We start from the raw sequence: 20401 nt of genomic DNA, 5'->3' as shown, positions 1-20401 counted from the left end.
TATTTTTCATCCATTAGGATTTTTTCCTATGTAATTTTTTCCTAGTAAGGTTTCAATGAGACATATTTCATATATATATAATAGGCATCTAAGAGGGAATATTATAAATGTCATATAATAATAATAGATGCCCATTAGTGCCATGCTTAGTGTCTAATGCCAAGTGTCATTTTCTCGTTATCACATGTGTTGGCTATGTGTCATTCAACCCCTATACTGTCCAAGTAGGCCACTTCCTATTTGCCAAAATTTCCTATAAATAAGTGGTCATTTGTAGAAATATATACATTGGTTGAAACTCCACCAATTTTGGAAAAAGTGGAGATTTTTGAATAAATTTCTTATTTTATATTATTCTATTTGTATATATATTTATTTTAATATTATATTTATTAATGTTCGTGTTTCTACCTCGTTTGTTCCTGTAAATTCAGAATAATATGTATATATATAAAAACTACTAAAACAGTAGTTTCAGTTAGTTTTCTTTTTCTTTTTTTTTTTTTTTTAAATTTAATTTTCTTATATAACAAATTTTATAATAAAAAATATTAAAATACTTGTTTAATTGTTAATTTAAACAAATATATGTAACAATAATATTAGTTTATTATATAAAATTTATAATTTAAATATAAATACTATTTTTAGTTAATTTTAAATAATAAAAATAATAAAATAATAAAATAAGAAGCATAGATTTTTCCCACGAGGTCCCGAATCCCTGACCGGGAATTCTCGACCCGACCCCCCAAAATGGAGAATGGGATGGGGACAAGGATTAAAAATCTTCACGGAGACATGAATGGGGAATGCATCCCCGACCCCGACCCCGTTGCCATCCCTAGAAAAACGTCTAGCTTTAGTGACATAAAGAATTAATATCATTATTTGTTTGAGATTTTAATTCATATAGCCCCAAGTTTACAAGAGTAGACTAACATCAACTCTAAATTTAAAGTAAATATAAATATAAATAATATAATATATATTTTTTTAAAAAAGACCAAAATAATATAACCAATGATTTTTTATATAGAAGAAAATAATTTCAATGAGGTGTTTGGGCAAGAACTATACTAAGACTATAATAACCACATTTTGCTACAATACATATTATTTTGTAATCCCCAATTAGTTAACGTCGATGCTATTTTAAAATCCCAGTATTTAATATTTTCTATCATTTTTACTATTTTATATTTATCATTTTTTAATTTTTTATTTAATATTTTCTCATCAAATTAAAATAAATTACACCTCAAATACATATTATTTTAGTCCAATCTAAAATAATATATACAAAAAAAATATAAATTATTATATAGGTATAACTAACCCAAAAGTGTACAAGGGGAGTATTAGCGAATTTTGGTGGTAAAAAAATACATTTGCCCAGGAAGCAGCAACCAATACTTTCACGTCACGTGTCCCACTAGGGCCACCGTTACTTACTCGGTTTGCAAATGCAAAAATTTCTGAGATTTTACTAGGGTTCTATTCTCTTTCTTCAAGAAGCTTCTCATCTCTGCTCGTGTGCTCAGTTAATCAAGTTCGAGCTCGATCTTCAGTCTCAAATCTCCATTTCAAGCTTCGAATCTTTCCATTTGTATAGCCAGAATTTGTTCTTCTGAGTTTCGTTGTAAACTTCATGATTGTTGTTCCACTGTGTTCAACTGAAGATGCCAACTCTCGCTGCTGTGCTGCTTGTTCTTCTCTTGATGATCGGTGGAAGGTACGGAGCGACGGCTCATTTCGGCTCTGGTCCGCACATTGCCGACGTGAATATTCTATTGCCTCCCAAGATGACTAATCCAGTGGAGTATAGGCTCCAAGGGAGTGATGGTTGTTTCAAATGGTAAAATCTCAATTTTCGAATTGATGTTATATATTATGTAATGCTGAAGTTGAGAAAGAGAGTGGAGCGAATGGTAGAGAAGTTGAAATCTGAACTTTGGAGTTTCTGTATGAGTTAAGGAGCTGAGTGGGTAATGATTCTACTTGATTATCACGTTGTTATGTCACGCTTAGCGTAGCAACGGGGCCTGCCCTGGCATCGACAGCTTTTATGGATAATTATACCCAGTCTGAATCGATTCATCAAAAGATGCCAGGACTTATCTTTATACGATTCATTGTCAGCGACTCAGTATCGAGCATTTCTCTTTCTTAGCATCATTTTGAATTTTAAATTTGGTATCAAGTGATTAGTAGTTAACATTAGGAGAGGTCAATTTTTTTTTAGATTGATAGCATTTCACGAAAAAGGAGATAGGCTTACAACCCCCTAGACCTCAGGAAAGTTATATAGCATATTGATAATAGTTATATGTCGCATTTTTAATAAGTTTGACTATTCGACCAGACATTCTGGGGAGCGATCTCATTGTAGTTTTTGATTTTTGTTGGTCACTGCTAATCTATTTATTGCTGTTACCATAATTTATAGGTCTTGGGATCATCATGATATTCTGAGTGTTCTACCGGAATATAATGTAAGTAGTCACTGCTCGACAAGTGCTCTGTTGAGATCTATTGCTCCTTACAGTGGTCGCAAGGAGACTGCTGTTTATGCTGCTGACATACATAGTGGAATTGTAACTCGCTGCAAAATTTTTATCGACAAATTTTCCAGAATCCAAATATTTCACAATTCCATCAAACTTGACTTGGATGGGCTTGCTACACTCCGAGTCCGTGCCTTTGACAGTGAAGGTAGATTTATTGTAAATGTATCATTATGCAATCTTTCATCACTCTTGTTGTGTCACGAATTGTGGAAATGAACCCCCCCCCCCCCCCCCCCCCCCCCCCCCCCCCCCCAAAAAAAAAAAAAAAAAGAGAGTACACAATATGGAAGCCCTTTATTCCATTGAATCGTTTCTTATCCAAAAAAAAAGGAAAAAATATGGAAATGTATGAAAAATACCAGGGAAGTTGTGGGTATAATCACAGTGAAATCCCAGAATAGAAAAGTTTAGATCATCAATGGAACTTGTTTGATAATCTGTAGGAGACCCATTGTAACTAGTAGAATCCATAAGTATATAGATTTAATATCTAAGACCTTTTTAGTACTGCTGCATGTGTGGATGCTTGCAAAATGTGATGGAACTTCAGTTTTCACCCGTGTTTGTGGGACCGGCAGCTGTTTTGGCATGTCTTTACTTTATGTTCATTTCATAGGATCCTTGGAGAGAAATTGCATCTTTAAGGTATGTACAGCTTAAACTATGGCTGGAAAGGTTACAATGCTCTATCTCGGTGTAAATCATTTCCTTATTTCCATGATTGTTGTGTTTCTTCACTTATTGTCCAGTGGAAATGTTTTTTCTTTCTAAATCCTTTGGGCTTTGGTACTTAATTTACCATGTTTTGTAATATAATCTCTTCAATGAAATTAATAAATTCATGTCTCTCTCTCTCTCAAAAAAAAAAAAAAAACACTGAGATCTCTAATTTGTGCCCCATCTTGGTCACCGTTCTAAAAGCCGCAAAATGCATGTGCTTAGGTGCACTTTGTGCCTGACCCCAGATATAGGTGATGTGATTTGTCTAAAAGCATAAACAAGAAACTAAATAAGGAAAAGAAACTTAAACAAAAATCCGTTGGGTGGTTCATCTCCTGTGTTCAACCCTCTCATCCAGAGCTCTCTCTCTCTCTCTCTCTCTCCATTAGTTGTCGAGGAACATAAAAACGAGAATAAAGAAATAAATATGGAGTGTTATAACTTATAAGTCATTGGAAAAAGTGGGGGATGGAACCTATTCTCAGAGGGAGAGTTTTAATTTTTAGGTTTGTGTAATGTGATTTTGTCGACCATTTTGTTGTAAAAAGGCTCATAATGCTTCACCTTTGTTTTTCCATTAATAGGAAATCCTTGATTTTCAAAATCTCATGCTTCGTGCCGGCTTTTAACATTTTTTTCGAAAGGATGCTTGCTTTTAACATTATATTTGTGTATGTGTATGTGTACGTGTATAGATTGTGTGCTTCACGTATTCATTTCACCCCTCACCTCCAAGACTGATGCTAATGTGCTTCAGTGCATTTCATACTTATCATTGATCTTAAAATCAGTTCCACAGCTTGTTTGGACTTGGCATATTTAAGATATTTGCATATATTTCTGTACCTTATTTCATTTACTTCAATGTGGACGAGAATTTGAATTGTTTTTCCATTTACTTTGCAGAAAACGTGTTTTCGTCATTAGTGGGCTTACAATTTATGTGGCATCTGATTCCTGAAACTGAAGGATCCTCTCATCACCTAGCTCATCTTCCCTTGAAGGATTCTCCTCTTAGTGATTGTGGTGGATTATGTGGAGACTTGAATATTCAAATAAAACTGGAAGATAGTGTATGTATGCTGCTGATGTTAAGAATTCCACCCTTGATTTAGACCTGGTCCAAGCAAACCAAAGTTTCATATTTTGTAATATTTCTATTCTTGCTTTATGATGCAGGGCGTATTTTCAGATCTGTTTGTTGTAAGAGGAATTGAAATTGGCCACGAAATCGTTTCTGTGGATTTGCTTGAACCAGATGTTAAGCACATGGCTGATAAGATTGTTCTGACTGTGGCAGAGGCAATGTCACTTGAACCTCCCTCACCAGTTTTTGTCCTCGTAGGTGCTACTGTTCGTTACAATCTTAAAGTTATTCGTGCCAATATACCCCAAGGTTTACTCTTCAACTCATTCTAAATATAGCTATTTATTATGGTAACTAGTTACTACGTAAAATTAGTGACTATGGTGCTCCTCCATGTAGATAAATATATCTTCTTTTAATAAGGAACCAACTTTCGTTGACAAAATTGAAAAAGGGATATACAAGGGTGTTCTCCACTAAGAAAAAGAAAAGGCCAAATCAATGGGGGCTAAACAGAAACTATCATCATGATAGGCCTAGTGGTAAAAACTAAAAAGGGAGACACAGTCTCAATAAATGACTAAAAGGTCAAGGGTTCAATCCATGGTGGCTACCTATCTAGGAATTAATTTCCTATGAGTTTTCTTGGCACCCATTGACCAAAATGTTGTAGGGTCAGGCGGGTTGTCCCGTGAGATTAGTTGAGGTGCGCGTAAGTTGACCTGAATACTAACGGAGATAAGGGGGGGACGCTAAACAAAACTAAATATGAACACCTTAAGTTAAAACTGGACATTCAGTTGTTATGTTTCATAACTGTCATAGAATTTGCCTACAAGTTAGAGTTTGAATGTATGCATACCCTCAAGTCTCCCTTTTTCCTTTTTTTTTTCTTTTTCTCTGCGACTTCTTCAATTTTGTTGATTCTAAGCTCCATTGTGGTACCAATTTGGTTTGTTTTTCTCCTAAGTGACTCCTTTGGCCCTCGGGATCATTTACCTATAAAACGGACATTTTATGCATAAGAATTATACAAATATAATAATGTCTATGGTGCTCTAGTCTGGTTGGTTTGCTTCCACCGTCATGCCTGGATGATTGGTTTGTTTTACCTTAAAAAAATATCCAAAGGAGGAGATTGTTACTGCAGTGTGTTTGGCTGATTTTATTAGAAGACTGCAGTGTGGTTGGCTAATTAGGTGTTTCATAAACTGTCAACTTAAATACCTCCAGCCTTAGACAGGATTATAGTCTAGTTGAGTTTGTAACCAAAGTTTTACAAGATAACGACCTATTTTAACTATTAAAACATGTTATTTGTTAACCCTAAGTAAGCATGCATCTTAACTTCTTCTTCTTCTTCTTTCTTTCTTTCTTTCTTTCTTTTTTTTTTTTTTTTTTTTTGCATATGCAGTGGTTACTTTACCATCTCCACACCACCGATGGTCAACTTCAAACTCTTCCATAGCGCATGTTGATTCTGACCTGGGTTTAACAAGGGCTCTAAGATTTGGTGTTACAGCTGTAACTGTTGAAGACACTAGGGTTAGTGGGCACATTCAAATGTCATCATTAAACGTTGTCATGCCAGAATCTTTACATTTGTCCATTAGTCCTTTGCCCATCGTTGATGAACCTGTAGAAGGAATAGAAAGATCTATATCTCTTGCCAATTGGTATATTGTTTCTGGTCGTCAATATCTCATTCAAATGAAGGTTTTCTCAGGAGGACCTGATGCACAAGAAATATACATTACAGAGGTAACCTTTGTATCCTACAAATATTGCTATTTCAGAATAGATATTCAACTTTAAAATATGGTTTTACTCTTAAGAAACTTGATCCTGACTCACTCACATATTTTATTTGGTATGTAACCTAGAATAAAATTTCAAGATAATGCTAATATGGCATGCTTAGGTTTTGGTACTACTCCTAATTATTACCATTACGATATCTTCTCACAAGCAAGTAGATTGGGATGCTTGGTTGGTGAATGATCTTTAACTATTTGGACTGCCTTTGGGAGGAAACCCTAAGAAACCCAAGTTCTGGTTCTTCTTTAAAAACCCTACAGTGGTATCCTCGATATCGGAAGAACTTTCTGTGGGCTGGAGAAGGGATTGATTCTGCTAGCTGTGGGCTGGAGAAGGGATTGAATAAGAGACTCTTACTCTTTGAGCTTTATGACGAAATAGAGGGAGGGGAGGTCTATGAACGGTTCTTTTTCGCTTTCAAAATGGTTACCTATGGGTTGTGGCTGCAGCAACTCCACCTAGACTTCTTTCGGTTATCTAGCCAGAAGATATATTGGTGGGGAATCCTGGAGTATAGAAAGAAATACCTGAAGGCTTACAATCATTAGAGAATTGTATGATAGGGAATTCGGTTAGAACTTAGAAGGTTTCTTCTTGTTGCTATTGGCAAGCATTACGTAACAAGTGAACAGATTAATATGGCAACTGGATAGCAGTATTTTCACTAATGCCAGAGCTCTTTTGGTCCATGGCAGTCAGAGCTTTATTTTGGAGCATTTGGTTGGAAAAGGAATTGTTGTATTTCTGTATCTTCTTCTTTGGTTACTTTTTGTAGCAACACTTAATTCTTAGCTTCTTGGCGTGCACTAAAAACAGGAAATTCTTTTGTAATTACAGCTTGTCCATGATCCAAATGAACTGGAAAGGTCTCTTATAGTTTATAGTTGTTTTTGTTTGTCTTAAGTGGGAGGGGGATCTCTCTTCCCCCTTGCCTTTTGGCTTTTTTTTGGGGGCCATTGTGCATAATATACATCCTGTTTCTTATTAAAAAAAAGGCATTTTCACTTGTGTCTTTCTCTTCAGCTTAGCAATCAAGCTACCATCTACAATAAGAGGCTTGCAAAAGCTATTTGGAAGAAAGGAAACCCTAAGAAAGCTTTCTAATTGGAGCCAAGTAGTATTAATATAATGGACATAATTCAAAGAAGAAATCCTTGATGTTTTATCATTCTTAGCTGGTATTGTTTATTCAAAGGATCAGTAACTCTTATATTGGTCATTTACCAAATACCCGTAACCCATTGTGGATGTGAAAAGCTACTGGAGAAACTCTATTTTGATTGGTCTTTCCCCTCCCCTGTCCTGCAAAGCTTATTATACCTGAGCTGCTTATGGGGCATCTCTCAAGCATGAAGCTAAAATCCTGTGGGAAAATATGAAGGCCTTTTCGGAGGGTTCACTTAAAGGAATCATAAAGTACTTCATGAATAAAATAGCAGAAGTTTGGGAGGTCATCCAATGGAAGGCGTGCCTATGGAGAGTTTTAATATATATATATATATATATATATATGTATATGTATGTATGTCTCATCACTTTATTTTTTTTTAGGGGAATCTTGTTTTGTCAATGAAATCTTCTCTATTTCCTATAAAAAAAAGGTGTTTTACAGGTATAGTGCGAATGTGTCAACTTTCAACCACATCCATTTTAAGCTAGCTCTACACTGATTTTGTTACTTGGAATTGAATGATAAATCCAGTAACTTTATCTGGGCTCTACTCTGATTTAAATACGAAGTCGTATGTGATTTTAAATCAGTATAGCCATACTTCTCTGTTATAAAGCTAATATATACATGTCTTCCAATTAAGAGAAAATGAAGAAGTAAAGATGTAAATAATTTTTTGTTGAAAAATACATTTGTTTCTGGCTTAATGCATTAGAATCTCAAATATAATTTTAGGCGGTATTGTTTCAGCTAATTACATTCTATATGCTTGCGTTTTAATATTAGCTGCTTGAAGTTGAGACCGTACAATGTACTTTGCAGCTAATCACATTTCTTTGGCTCGATGCATAGGAAACACTCATGGATTTAGAAAGTACTGTAGCAGCTGATTACTGATTACACGCAACATGGTTGCTTTATATATATATGTAATTTTTGCGGTCCTTCCTTTGCTTTCATCTTTTTAATGTAAGTTGATTTCTATGGAGGAAGAAAAAGAAAAAGTTTCAATAACGTGAAGTTAATAGCCATCTTGAGTTGGATAAGAGCCATAGGTCTAATAAAGGACTTAGAGTGAATGGGTCCAATCCATGGTAGTCACCTACTTAGGATTTTATTTCCTATGAGTTTTCTTGGCACCCAAACAATATAGGATCAAGCGTGTTGTCCTGTGAGATTAGTTGAGGTACGTGTCAGGTGGCCTACATGAATTTAACTTTTGGCATTCTACTTTGATTTCCACCTTCTGCTTTATACATTTTCTTTTCTCTAAATTGTGGTGTTCTCTCTCGCAGCTAATAGCATTTACTTTGAAGTGAATTTTCCTTATACGAATAGCTTTTTCTCTACTTGTGGATTTTCTTCCTGTCTTAATATATTTGGCACAAGCTTTCTTGGCTATCTTCAGCTCATAATTTCTTTCCCACAAATGCAGACTGACGATGTCCAGTTGCATGATAACCAATCCCAGTGCTTGAGAACTTACCTTTTGACTAATGATCTTGTACCTAAACACAAATGGCGAACTTCTAGAATTTTGCAAGCAATTTCAAAGGGTCAAGGAATGTTGACTGGTTCGCTGACTTACTATGGTAGTAATTATGAAACAAAGGAGGTAAAAGTCAATAGTCAATCATATGAATTTTATTCTTCTCCTCAACTTCTTGCACTTTACTTATACCTGAATCTTTTAAACTTCTGTTATAGCATGTCTTATGATTAGTTATTATATTTTGACCTTCTAGTTAGAAAATTTATTCCTTTTTTTATTGTGTTCCTCCAATTTAGGTTCTCAAGATCGTTCAAGAAGTTGTCATATGTGAACGAGTAAGATTCAGCTTGGACAACAGAAGTGGTGTATCTAGAAACATCTTCCTACCTTGGACCCCTTCTGTTTATCAGGAGGTGTTACTTGAAGCTACCGGTGGTCTGTAGCATTTTAGCTGCTTGGTCTTTAAATCACTCTGGCAAAGTTACTTAACATCTTTTAATTCTCCAACATAGGTTGTGCTAAGACATCAAGTGACTACAAATGGTTTTCCTCTGACATGAGTGTTGTCACTGTATCTGCTTCTGGAGTTGTTCAGGCAAAGAATTCGGGGAAAGCAACTGTTAAAGTGCTATCTATTTTTGACTCATCAAATTTTGATGAGGTAAGATTTAAGAAATATTAGTAATTTTCTGCTTAGTTGTTTTGAAAGAATCTTGTCTGTAGTTACTTCTTACTTGAACTTCCATCTGCATATTTCTTAGATTTACATTTTTTTCCACTCTTTTAATCTGTGCTATTTGTTTATTATATCTGCTTTTCTTGTTTTTCTTTTTTCTTTTTAATTTTTAATATATATAAAAAATCATAATATTTCGGTAAGTGAAGAGTGCAGAAAAGGGGGCAACACTCGAAGTGAAGCAAAGTTTGCAAATAAGTATTCCAAATGATAAATTAAAAAGAAATTATACTTACAAAAGGTATTGGAGTGAGTACTATGGCCTGTTTGGAAAACTGTTATGAAAACTTCTTTTTACATTCTATGCTACTTTTGAAAGTTGTAATGAAATTTCCAATAAAAATTAATATTATGTTTTATTTTAAATTTTTTAATTTTATAAGAAAACATCAACAACGGTTTAATCTCGAGAAACGAACAAACTAAGGCTGGATAGAGAGAAACTCCTCCCAAAAAGAGCTAATGACTAACTAGTTTGTTAGCCAATTGATCAATTAATTTGTTAGCAAATCAGTTAATTTGTTAGTTATATACTTCTGACTTACACATGTATAGCAAATTTGAGCATAGCTTAATTGGTTTAGGCATATATCCTCGACCAAATGATTTGATGTTCTTTGAATAAAAACAAGACTGCGCCATTTCATTAATCAATTAAAATACTTTTACGAGCTTACTTGAATAGGATCTATTCTGCAGGTCGTTTAACAGTGTCCTTAAATTCTAATTCTTATTTTTATATTATTCTTTTGTTTGAAAAAAAAAAATAAAACTTTTCATTGATTTAATGACAAGAGCTTAATGCTCTAAAAATGCAAGATTTTCAAAGAAAAAGAGAATAGAGTAGAAGAGACAATCGTCCTTGAGTTCTAATCAATGAAAAACTTGTATATTGTTCCTCCCTGCTCTTTTGTAATTTCATACCTCAACGAAAGTGTCTCTTATAAAGAAAAGCTCGTGTCTTGTTAAAAAAAAAATTAAAGATTCTCCTATTGATTTACACCCAAAACAAATAAAATACATAATAAATGAAGGCTAGCAATAAAGCTTGCATATTTAAGGTATCATTCTCCTGATGCTCATATATCAAAGCCTTAGTACAGGTCCGACTCAGATAAAACAAAGCCCATTAAAATAATGAACAAAATAAAACAGAAAATGAAATAATGCCTGGGGGCTTGCTACCATAGAATATCTTTTCTTTATTCACCCTCGTTGCCCCTTTTACCTTTTCTATTTTGTGATGGAAGGAACCAATTCTTATTGTTCCTGTCAAGCAGTTCATGTTTAACTTGTTCTGTGCTTTACTATGCCGAAATCTGAAAATTTGATCTGCTTAAACAAGTTCTGATTATCTTACTTTGAAGTACTGGTAGGTTGTAATTGAAGTAGCCCTGCCTGGATCCATGATTATACTTCCTAGTTTCCCTGTAGAGACTGTTGTGGGGTCATTTCTTCAAGCGGCTGTCTCAATGCAGTCATCAAATGGTGATTGATTTCTTAGGCCTATTCAAATATCTAATTTTTTGTAATATTGATTTCTTAGACCTATTCAAATGGTGTTTTTTTTTAAAATTTATGTATTTATTTAATCTTTTCCCTTTTTTAATACAATTGTTTGTAAGATTGATTTCTTATTTGTAGGTGACTATTTCTATCGATGTGATGCTTTTAATTCCCATATAAAGTGGAAAGTTGAGAGTCAGTTTTTCAAAATTCAAAATAATACATGGGAGATGCCTGTGCTGGACGTGCTAGAAAATGTTGAACTACGTAGTTCTTCCTATGGCTCCCCTTGTTCATGGACTTCTGTCTATGCTTCTGGTTCTGGTCATACTGTGCTGCAAGCCACACTATATAAAGAATATCAGCATTTTGATCACTCTTTGCACGGGCCTATTTTATTAAAAGCATCTTTACAAATCAGTGCTTACCCACCTCTCCTTGTTGGGCACATTGATGATGGTAGTCAATTTGGCGGTTTTTGGGTTGATCCGGCTCCAGCAGAAGCTGATAGTTTGGAAAGCCTGGATAAGTTACATCTTGTTCTTGGAACATGTTCCAATGTCATGCTTCGTGGTGGTCCTGAACATTGGGGTCAAGGTGTTGAATTTATTGAAAGTGTTGAAATTTTGGATGAAGAACCTGATTTTGGAAAGGGCAGAATTTTTGTGCACCAAGTATCTGAAAGTTATGGTTCATATCAAATTCAGTGTCAAGGACTTGGAACCTATGTACTTCTCTTTCTTCTTCTGTCATTCATTAGTAATATTGTTATTATTCTACTTGATTAAGAAGTATCTATGATATATGCTAATTCTGACTCAACTCAGACACTTCAATTTAAACGTGGTAATTTGGTTGGAGATGGCCATCCGACACCTGTAATCGCAGTAGTTCTAGTCTCAGTCATGTGTGGACTTCCTTCCTCAATTGTTTTAATTGCCGATGAACCTGGTATGGACTGGTACTTCAAGCATTAGTCTCTTTTCATCTATTCAATGAAAAGTTTCATTTTCGTTTTTTGAAAAAAGATCATGGTACTAATTGTTTCTATTTATCAAGTGTAGACTCCCTTTGTCTATTGTTTTAGTTGTTGATTCACATTTTCATTCTAAAGTTTTATCCTTTTGAACTGGTAAACTGATGGTATACAGTGAATAAAATTGACGTCATACGAACTGCAATTCGAGCTGATAGGGGTTCAATGAGACTCCGTGCTGCTCCTGTCACTGTGGCTAATGGTCGCACTATAAGAGTAGCTGCAGTTGGTGTTAGTGATTTAGGAGAACTTTTTGCAAATTCATCTTCTCTTCGTTTGAGGTGGGAACTTAGCAGTTGTGGAAGTTTGGCTTACTGGGATGAGCTGTATGGTTTAAAGAGGTCTAAGTATAGCTGGGAGAGATTTTTGACCTTGCAAAATGAGTCAGGAGAGGTAAAATCCTATATTCTTTTCCCACTCAAATGATCATCGTTTCATGATTTTGCAGTTAAATACTTCATGCTGATTATTATAATATTCATTCCTAGCATTAAAAGCACATGTACTGTTGTTTATTTGGTGCGGGTTATACTGGTGAAATGCATGTAATGCAGATAACTGCTTTAATGGTGTTGAGATCTTCCTTCTTGTGTGATTGAAATCCCTCCTCCCCCCTGAACCTCCAATGTTTTACTGCTGCTCTGAGTTGAAAAAATATCTTTGCTCTTCAAGTGCATTGTTCGTGCAACTGTTACTGGCTTTAGTGATGCTGTGAGGGACGATTATTCTGCCCAGTGGCTTGATAACTCAGATAACCTTTTGACAGATGCAATACGCTTACAGGTATGGTCCTTGCAAATTTCCTGTTTTTTATTTCTAAATATAGGGGGAGATTATGTCTTTGAGTTCTCCTTCCTCCTTTTTCTTCTTCTTCTTCTTCTTCTCTCTCTCTCTCTTTCTTAAAAATATTTTTAATTATTTTTTTATATATATATTTTTTTGAAACAAGAAACAAGCTTTTCAAATGATGAGTAGTCTGAGTTCAAGTGTTTTTTTTGGGTGACGAGTTCAAGATGTTCTTCAATCATGTCAATCTTTTTCTTTTCATGCTTTCATTGCCCCATTTTTGTACTTGTTATATATTTGTTGATAGTCAGGTTATCTTAATTACTCGGTTCTTTAACACTGGATCTGTTCACCAACGCAGCTTGTTTCTACTCTAAGAGTCCGCCCAGAGTACAATTTGCTGTTTTTCAATCCAGATCTCAAGGTAGAATCCTGATTCCCAGACTCCATGCGATCAGTTGGCCTAACTTTGAATGTGGACGCATTGATTTGATACCTTTCATATTGATAGTGCATCTTCGTTCTTGGTGTCTTTATATCTCTTAGCCTAACATCTATAATTTTCCAAGACTCCGAAAGAAATTTATTCAATTCAAATCCTGTGGTTGTGTTCAGAGTACTTCAACTGTCGACCACAAGCCATCTAATCAAACAGTTATCTACTTAGCAATCAAGCAAACTAACTAAAATGAATTGAAGAAGTATCTAATGAATTCAACAAAATCAAAACAGCAAGTTCATGTACATAAATTATCTATAGGAACTAAAATTTTATGTATGTTTATATATGTGTGTAAGAGACCAGAAAAGAACCATTCGAGAACCAACATAATTAGCCACTTCGAGTAATTTCCCAATTCTACTACCTGACCCTTACCTCAATAGGAACCAAAATGATATATATATATATATATATATATATATATATATATATATATATAAGAAGCAAGAAAATAATCATTGAGGAACCAACATAGTAGCCATATTATGCTTATAATTTGCCTAATTCTACTATCTGATCATTCCCTCAAAACGAACTAGTTCTGAGGCGGGGTACAATAACCTTCAAAGTAGAAATTCCACTTGAACTTACGATGTAGAAATATTCCAACAGGAAATGTTGCTTTTAGCTCATCAATTGATCTTGGGGATTGGATTTCCTGGAAAGTAGGATATTCAAGCTTCAAAAGGCCGGCACAGTTGCTGATAGTTTCTGTTCAGAATATATTAAAAGTTCAAATTATATCCTGACGGCCTGAACAATCAATTGAATTTTTTGGTCAAGAGGCAAGAGGCAATTTAACAACAAAGCCTAAATATAAAACTCCATTGGAAGACACCCTCCAGAGAGATGGCGATTGCTTGGCAATTAATCTAAAGTAATACCAAACTTTTCTCCAAGACCTCTGGGTCTGAACTTCTTGAAAAGTTATCATTATCCTGTTTCTTAGGGCAAAGAAAGCAACATGTCAAAGGAAGTGGGGTTGAAAGCAGGACATTCTTGTTAAGAAAATTGCTCAAGACCCGAAACCAAAATTCCTCTCTGTTTTAATTTGTTGGCTTTTTTGCGAGTGTGTCTTAGACGTTAAAATCCTTGGGACCACTGAATTTTTGCTTGTTCATCAGAACCAAGACAGTAGATCCATTTTGCTTGTTGATAGCTCAGTTTCTTACCAAAGAAAAAGTAGAAAGAAAGAATGAAAGTAGAGTTCTGTTTTTTTTTCCGTGCTTTTTTGTAGCTCATTTACTTGGCCAAACAAATTGCAATATTTTTCTCTTCAATCAAGTTGTCATAGTATGATGTTATTGTTAGATCCTCGACATTTCTTCACTATTCTATTTGGGTGTACAATGCTGGAAGTCATGGAAAGCAGCAATTCACTAGAGATGCACATATTTGTATACCCAAGGGAGCCTTATTCTAATAAAAGTTAAAATTGCAATAAATGATACTTTACTAATTGGCACATAAACATAACCTATAACTGTATAAGTAATAACCATAGTATCTGCTGTAATATGCAACTAATAGAAATGCTACAATACAGGCAAATATGTCGATTACTGGAGGGAGCTGTTTCTTGGATGCTGTTGTGAATGATTCTCGTATTGTTGAGGTTATTCAACCTGCTCCAGGTATACAATGCCGAGAGTTAGTGTTGTCACCTAAAGGATTGGGGACTGCGCTTGTGACTGTTTATGACATTGGGCTCAATCCTCCACTATCATCTTCAGCTGTGGTAATTTATCTTTCCATAGCGTTATTCTTGCAAGTATTAGCAATGTAAGGAACTTGATTATATTTGCATGATTGCCTTTTCGCTTTTTGATTTCTACTCATGACTCCTTTTCCTAAAGCAATACTTGGCTTGGAGGCAAATTGGTTTTTAATGAAAACTTGGCAAGAAAATAAATTTTTGGTTGATTAGGTTACTGAAAACTTCATTATTAATGAATGTTCGGCCTTTTTTTAAGAAAATTCCTAGTTATACCGATGCGTTCATCTCCACGTGTACTCAAGAAGTTTATAATGCTTTACAGGTTCATGTTGCTGATGTAGACTGGATCAAGATTAGCTCTCAAGAAGAAATAAGCCTTCTGGTATGTTCTGATTTGACTAACAATACCTCATGTAAACTGTGTTCACCATGGGACTCTTAAAATTATCAGGAAGAAAGCTCACAAGTCGTTGATTTGGCTGCTGGGATTAGTGATGGAAGTACTTTTGACTCCTCCCAGGTTTGAATTCTAATTAATTATGTACAGTTCTGTGCCATATCATGACTTGTTATAAGTTAACCAACTGAAAAATAATTTGATAATTGGGCGGGTTTTACCTATAAAATTCTTTATGGGTGCTTTTTATACAGCTCCCTTTCTCTGATACTAAAAAAAAAATACAGAAAAAGAAGTAGATAAATGAAACTGAAATCACAACTCATCTAAATATTTGGCATGGTTTTATGTAATAGAAAGATACCCGTGCTAAAAAGTACAAGATAAAAAAGTGGTAAAAGAAAGAGAAAAACCATCACAATAGAATGGTCTTATGCGTAAATCAAAATTATTGATTTCTTTGCATCATATCATCTCCAAATTTTTTTCCTCTTTTCTTTTCTTTTCTTTTCTTTTTTTGTTTGTTTGTTTGTTTTGTTTTTGTTTTTTTTTTCCCGAAGCATCCTTGCCATCTCTTTGATCATCTCTTTTGCGTCACAGTAACTGGGTTAATGTTGGATGCGTATGGTTGGTTTACGGTTTTGCCAATCAACATATTCAATACCCTTGATTCAATTTTTTTTGTGGGAATTCCTTTCCATGGTATGAAAAAGAGTTTCTGGCTAGCTATAAATAAAGGTTTCTGTTGGCATCTTTGGTGTGAAATGGATGGAAAAATTTTCAAGGATGCTTTCTCAACTTTTGATAGCTTCATGGATTTGCTTTTATTTCATGCTATGTATTGGTGTAAACATAAATACCCATCCCCTGATTATAGTCTTTCTTCTTTGATTTGTAATTGGAGAATTTTGTTGTTGTTTGGCCTTAGGTCTTTGGAGTCTTCCAAACTCCTTTTATTCGATTCATCATTTTTTATATGAGAAACAAGGAAAAATATATAACAAAAGAGGACATAACCTAGAGGCCTTGGGGTTGAGAGGTTCCTAAGCCTAATTCAATGATTAACAAGGAACGACCTCCAATCTAAATTGATGAGGAACCTGATGTATGGAGAATTTGGGAAATTAGGTTAATCGTAGGCCATCCCTAGATTATTCCCCTTTTACTATCTTTTGTTTATTATTTTCCTATAAATAGAGAGTTCCCTTTCATGTATTGAACACCTTTCATTTGAATAAAGATTCTTGGATAATTCTCTCCTTTAGTCACTTGGTCTTTTAATTTTTGTTTTTGTTTTTGTTTTTTCCCCCTGAAACGGAAACAAGTCTTGTCATTGTTATAATGAATGAGAGTACAAAGTAAAGAACCAAAGAAACAAAAAGACCCTATAACTAGAGCTCAAGAACAAAGTAAAGAAGCAAAGAGACTAAAAGGCCCTAGAACCAAAATAAAAAAAAAAACTAGGGAACAGTAAGTACATCCGGGCAGATCAAAGCGTCCTTAACATAACCTAGTAGAATCCAAATAACACTGTGGAGCATGATACTAACCAAAAACAAACTAACACTTGGTCTATTACCAATTTAGTATCAAAGCAACCGCATGGGCCAATGTTGGCTGCATTTTGTGGAAGATTAAGAAATTTTTGTTGTTGATTGCAAGGGGGAGCTTCGTCAACTGTGCTTGTTTCTCAACACCCCATACACCTATTTACCAAGAGGGAACCCTTTAGAATAATCCTAGAAGAGGAATTTGAGCGTCACACACAACATTGCTCATGCTTGATTTTATCAAGGAACCTGTCAAGATCTACATTGGAATTTTGATTATAGTGATCCTAGATGCTGAAGAAGATGTTAATGTGGCTTGGGATAGTATAATGAACCGACTTTATCAAGAAAGGGATTGGCGATCTAATTTGACTGGTTTTTGAGAAATTGATGTGAGAATTGAGACTCCTTAGTTTATTCAGACAGTGATTCAAACTATGAAGGAAATTATTTCCAATATCAATGATTAAATTCCTTTCAAAAGAACAATAAGAACTTTTGAATATTTTCAATAGAAAGAGAAAAATTACGGAGAGTCAGAGATTGAAAACACCTTATGTGTATTCGAAAGGTGATGGATTAAGGCATTAGAACTTCTTGTTTAAACTCAATCCTCATCGAATATTCTTATGATGTGCAATGTGAATTTGCCCACTCCGTTTTCAGAAAATAAAAAAATATTTAAGCTTTACGCTAAATTGATTTGATGGAATTTTTAGTTGGGCAAACACTTTGTGACATGAATATGGGTTCTATGTTTTCTGGGAAAGCAGTCAATGTCTCATCCAAGATTAATTCAAATGAATTCACAATTGGCCATCAATACAAATTTTCAAATGGAAGTTATTCTTTATTCTTTTCTCAACGAAAGTAGTTGTCTCTATAAAATTCCTCAGAACAGAAGAGTAATTGATGAAGACTTTTGCTTACAGATTTGGTATGGTCTTGTCCCAAAGATATTGAACTTCTTTTGTGGACCGTGACATTAATTAGTATTAATATGATGGATTTGGTTCAAAGAAGATTTCCTACCTTGTGTCTCCCCTACTATGTGTGCTCTATGCTGCAAAAGTGGTTAATCTATCAATCATCTGCTACTGCATTGTGATTTTTCTGCTCAAGTGTGGAGTTACTTTAGGAAGATTTTTGGTCTTCATTGGTGCATGTCGGGCTGTATGCGTTTGTGAGGAAGCTCTCATAGGTTGGCCTTTGAAGGGGAATCCTAGATTTCTTTGGGGGAACGTCATTAGAATCATTCCGTGGCTCCTTTGGAAAGAAAGAAACGCAAGGATCTTTCTTGATAAGTCTCTTCTCTTTATTCTATTTGTGATCTTGTGCAACTTCCTCTAGTTGGAGTACTCAACATCAGGAATTTTGTAATTACTCCTTAGCTTCTATCAATCTCGAGTGGAAGGTGTTTTTTTAATCCTTCCTTTGGATAGAGAATCCTTCCTTATCAAGTGGTCCTTATGTTGTTTCGATGAGGTTTCTGTTGGCTTAACAATATTTCTTGTTTTTCATAAAAAATATAGAACTCTTTTCTAGACACCTATCAAGTCTGAATGCCCCACTCCTACAATTTTAGAAAGATTTCAACCACCAAGTATTGTGGTTTTGATATTGAAAAAATTTTCCTCCTTAATCAAGGTGTGTGGGCTGCAATTTAAAGAGATTCTCTTTTTTGTTCCTGTAGGGTTAGGCTTAGCCTAATTATCCTTCACTGCTTTTTATATTACAGAGTAGAAAATGTCTGATATACGTACAATAAGATAGGAGTGGTTCAAAAGACCAGGTTCCGTGCGTTGAGTTCAATTTTGTACGGGTCACTTTTTGGAGATTTTCTTTGGCTTCTTTTGTCAATGTCACCATGTTTGGCGTTTGGGGTGGTGTTGATTGAAGTTTTAGGAGATTTAAATGGTTCTAGCTGGGTTTTGTCTTACTTTTGCTTTGAGCATGATTAGAGTTATCCTCTCGGGTTAACTTGTGATTTGATGTTTTTAAAGGATTTTTTGCAGTTTGAATAGCATGGTGGATGTTTTGGTTTCTTTTTTAGCTTATGCAAAGGCTTGAGTTGTTGGGATTTGTTTGCAATTCTTCATTTGTTAACCTCTTTTCATTTTATCAATGAAAAGTTTCGTATCTTGTTAGAAAAAATTGAGATACGCTTTAGTATTATTGTGCCAGCTAAATTCTGGTGTCCTAATCAAGCTACTGTTGAACCTAGTGTTTCATGAGTGAACTAAACATATTGAAGTGGATTGTCATTTCATTCTTTAGAAAATACAACAAAGGTTGGTGTTCACTAGATATGTGAGGACTAGAAAATAATTGGGAGATTGTTAGGATACTTCCTAGCAAGAACTCTCAAGAACAATGAAAAAAACAAAGAACACTAAAGGATAGAAATATATATTGCAGTATTTTTGAAGAAACTAAAAATATCAGACTTTCGAGAGGGATATTCTCTCCTAAATTCCCCACTGTAAATTCATGCCAAAATGATCCACACCTTGCCCCCAATGCATTCCCCTATTTATAACAAAAAGACCTAACAAACCTACTAACTATTTACTAACATACCCCTTATTAATAACCATAAAAATAATCCTATTATTTCCCTAACTAGAGGTCTAATGTAGACATCCTTACAGAAGTCTTATATGGAGCAGGAATAAACTATCTTCGCAACAACTGGTATCGATTGGCTTATTTTCTCCAACTTGAGGGGGAGTGGTATAATATATGTTATTATGTATGGTTGCCCTTCAATGTAATTATACATTCCTTTGGTTTAAAGTTCTCATGTACACCTCAATATATGTGTGACTCTCTAATCTACAATACAATTAAGTATTTTTCCCAATACTAAATACAAATTGAACATCATAGTTGCGCAAAGGTGGCCTGGTTTTATTTTCATCAATTAATTTTGCTGCTTCTGTCCATCAGTTTGGGGGCTTGCCCTGTCATGCCCTCATGCCATGCCCTCATGCTGGCATGATCTGTTCAACAATCTTCAAGGTTATCTGTTGTTTCCAATCAGTGCCTCAAAGACCTTTTGGTTTATGACTGACTTGTTTCAACGGTTAAATGCTTTGGTCTAATGGGGTGATAGCTTGCTTTTGTTGATTGTGTTCCAAGTTGAAGAGTACTTTAAGGGGAGGATGCTAGTTGGGATAATTTTTTTGTTATATCTTTTACAATCTTCAAGGTTAGCTCCTCTATCTCCTATTTCTTTTGGGATGTGGCTCCACATCATTACTTCTTATGGTTGTTTATTCATTATTCCTTTAATTCTATCAACAATGATATT

At 34.7% G+C, this 20401-nt stretch overlaps 1 protein-coding gene across 1 annotated transcript in view; it reads left to right on the top strand.

Annotated features, from left to right (window-relative positions):
- Nucleotides 1-1480: 1480 nt before the first annotated feature.
- The window catches only part of EMB3012 (embryo defective 3012), a 45349-nt gene continuing 26428 nt past the window's right edge, over nt 1481-20401 (top strand). Inside the window, exons 1-17 of the mRNA XM_090306736.1 lie at nt 1481-1858; nt 2450-2715; nt 4197-4363; nt 4470-4686; nt 5792-6138; nt 8802-8981; nt 9155-9293; nt 9371-9519; nt 10971-11082; nt 11239-11828; nt 11928-12051; nt 12252-12529; nt 12809-12919; nt 13284-13346; nt 14971-15162; nt 15464-15523; nt 15593-15661. Of these exons, the coding sequence (XP_090162862.1) occupies nt 1683-1858; nt 2450-2715; nt 4197-4363; nt 4470-4686; nt 5792-6138; nt 8802-8981; nt 9155-9293; nt 9371-9519; nt 10971-11082; nt 11239-11828; nt 11928-12051; nt 12252-12529; nt 12809-12919; nt 13284-13346; nt 14971-15162; nt 15464-15523; nt 15593-15661 (3240 nt within the window). The 5' untranslated portion in view covers nt 1481-1682. The remainder of the gene's footprint in view (nt 1859-2449; nt 2716-4196; nt 4364-4469; nt 4687-5791; nt 6139-8801; nt 8982-9154; nt 9294-9370; nt 9520-10970; nt 11083-11238; nt 11829-11927; nt 12052-12251; nt 12530-12808; nt 12920-13283; nt 13347-14970; nt 15163-15463; nt 15524-15592; nt 15662-20401) is intronic.

Source organism: Benincasa hispida, chromosome 11 (assembly GCF_027475165.1).
Source record: "Benincasa hispida cultivar pf3 chromosome 11, pf3_genome.v1.1, whole genome shotgun sequence".
In the NCBI taxonomy this organism is placed as follows: Eukaryota; Viridiplantae; Streptophyta; class Magnoliopsida; order Cucurbitales; family Cucurbitaceae; genus Benincasa; species Benincasa hispida.
This window is presented reverse-complemented; position numbering and strand designations above follow the sequence as displayed.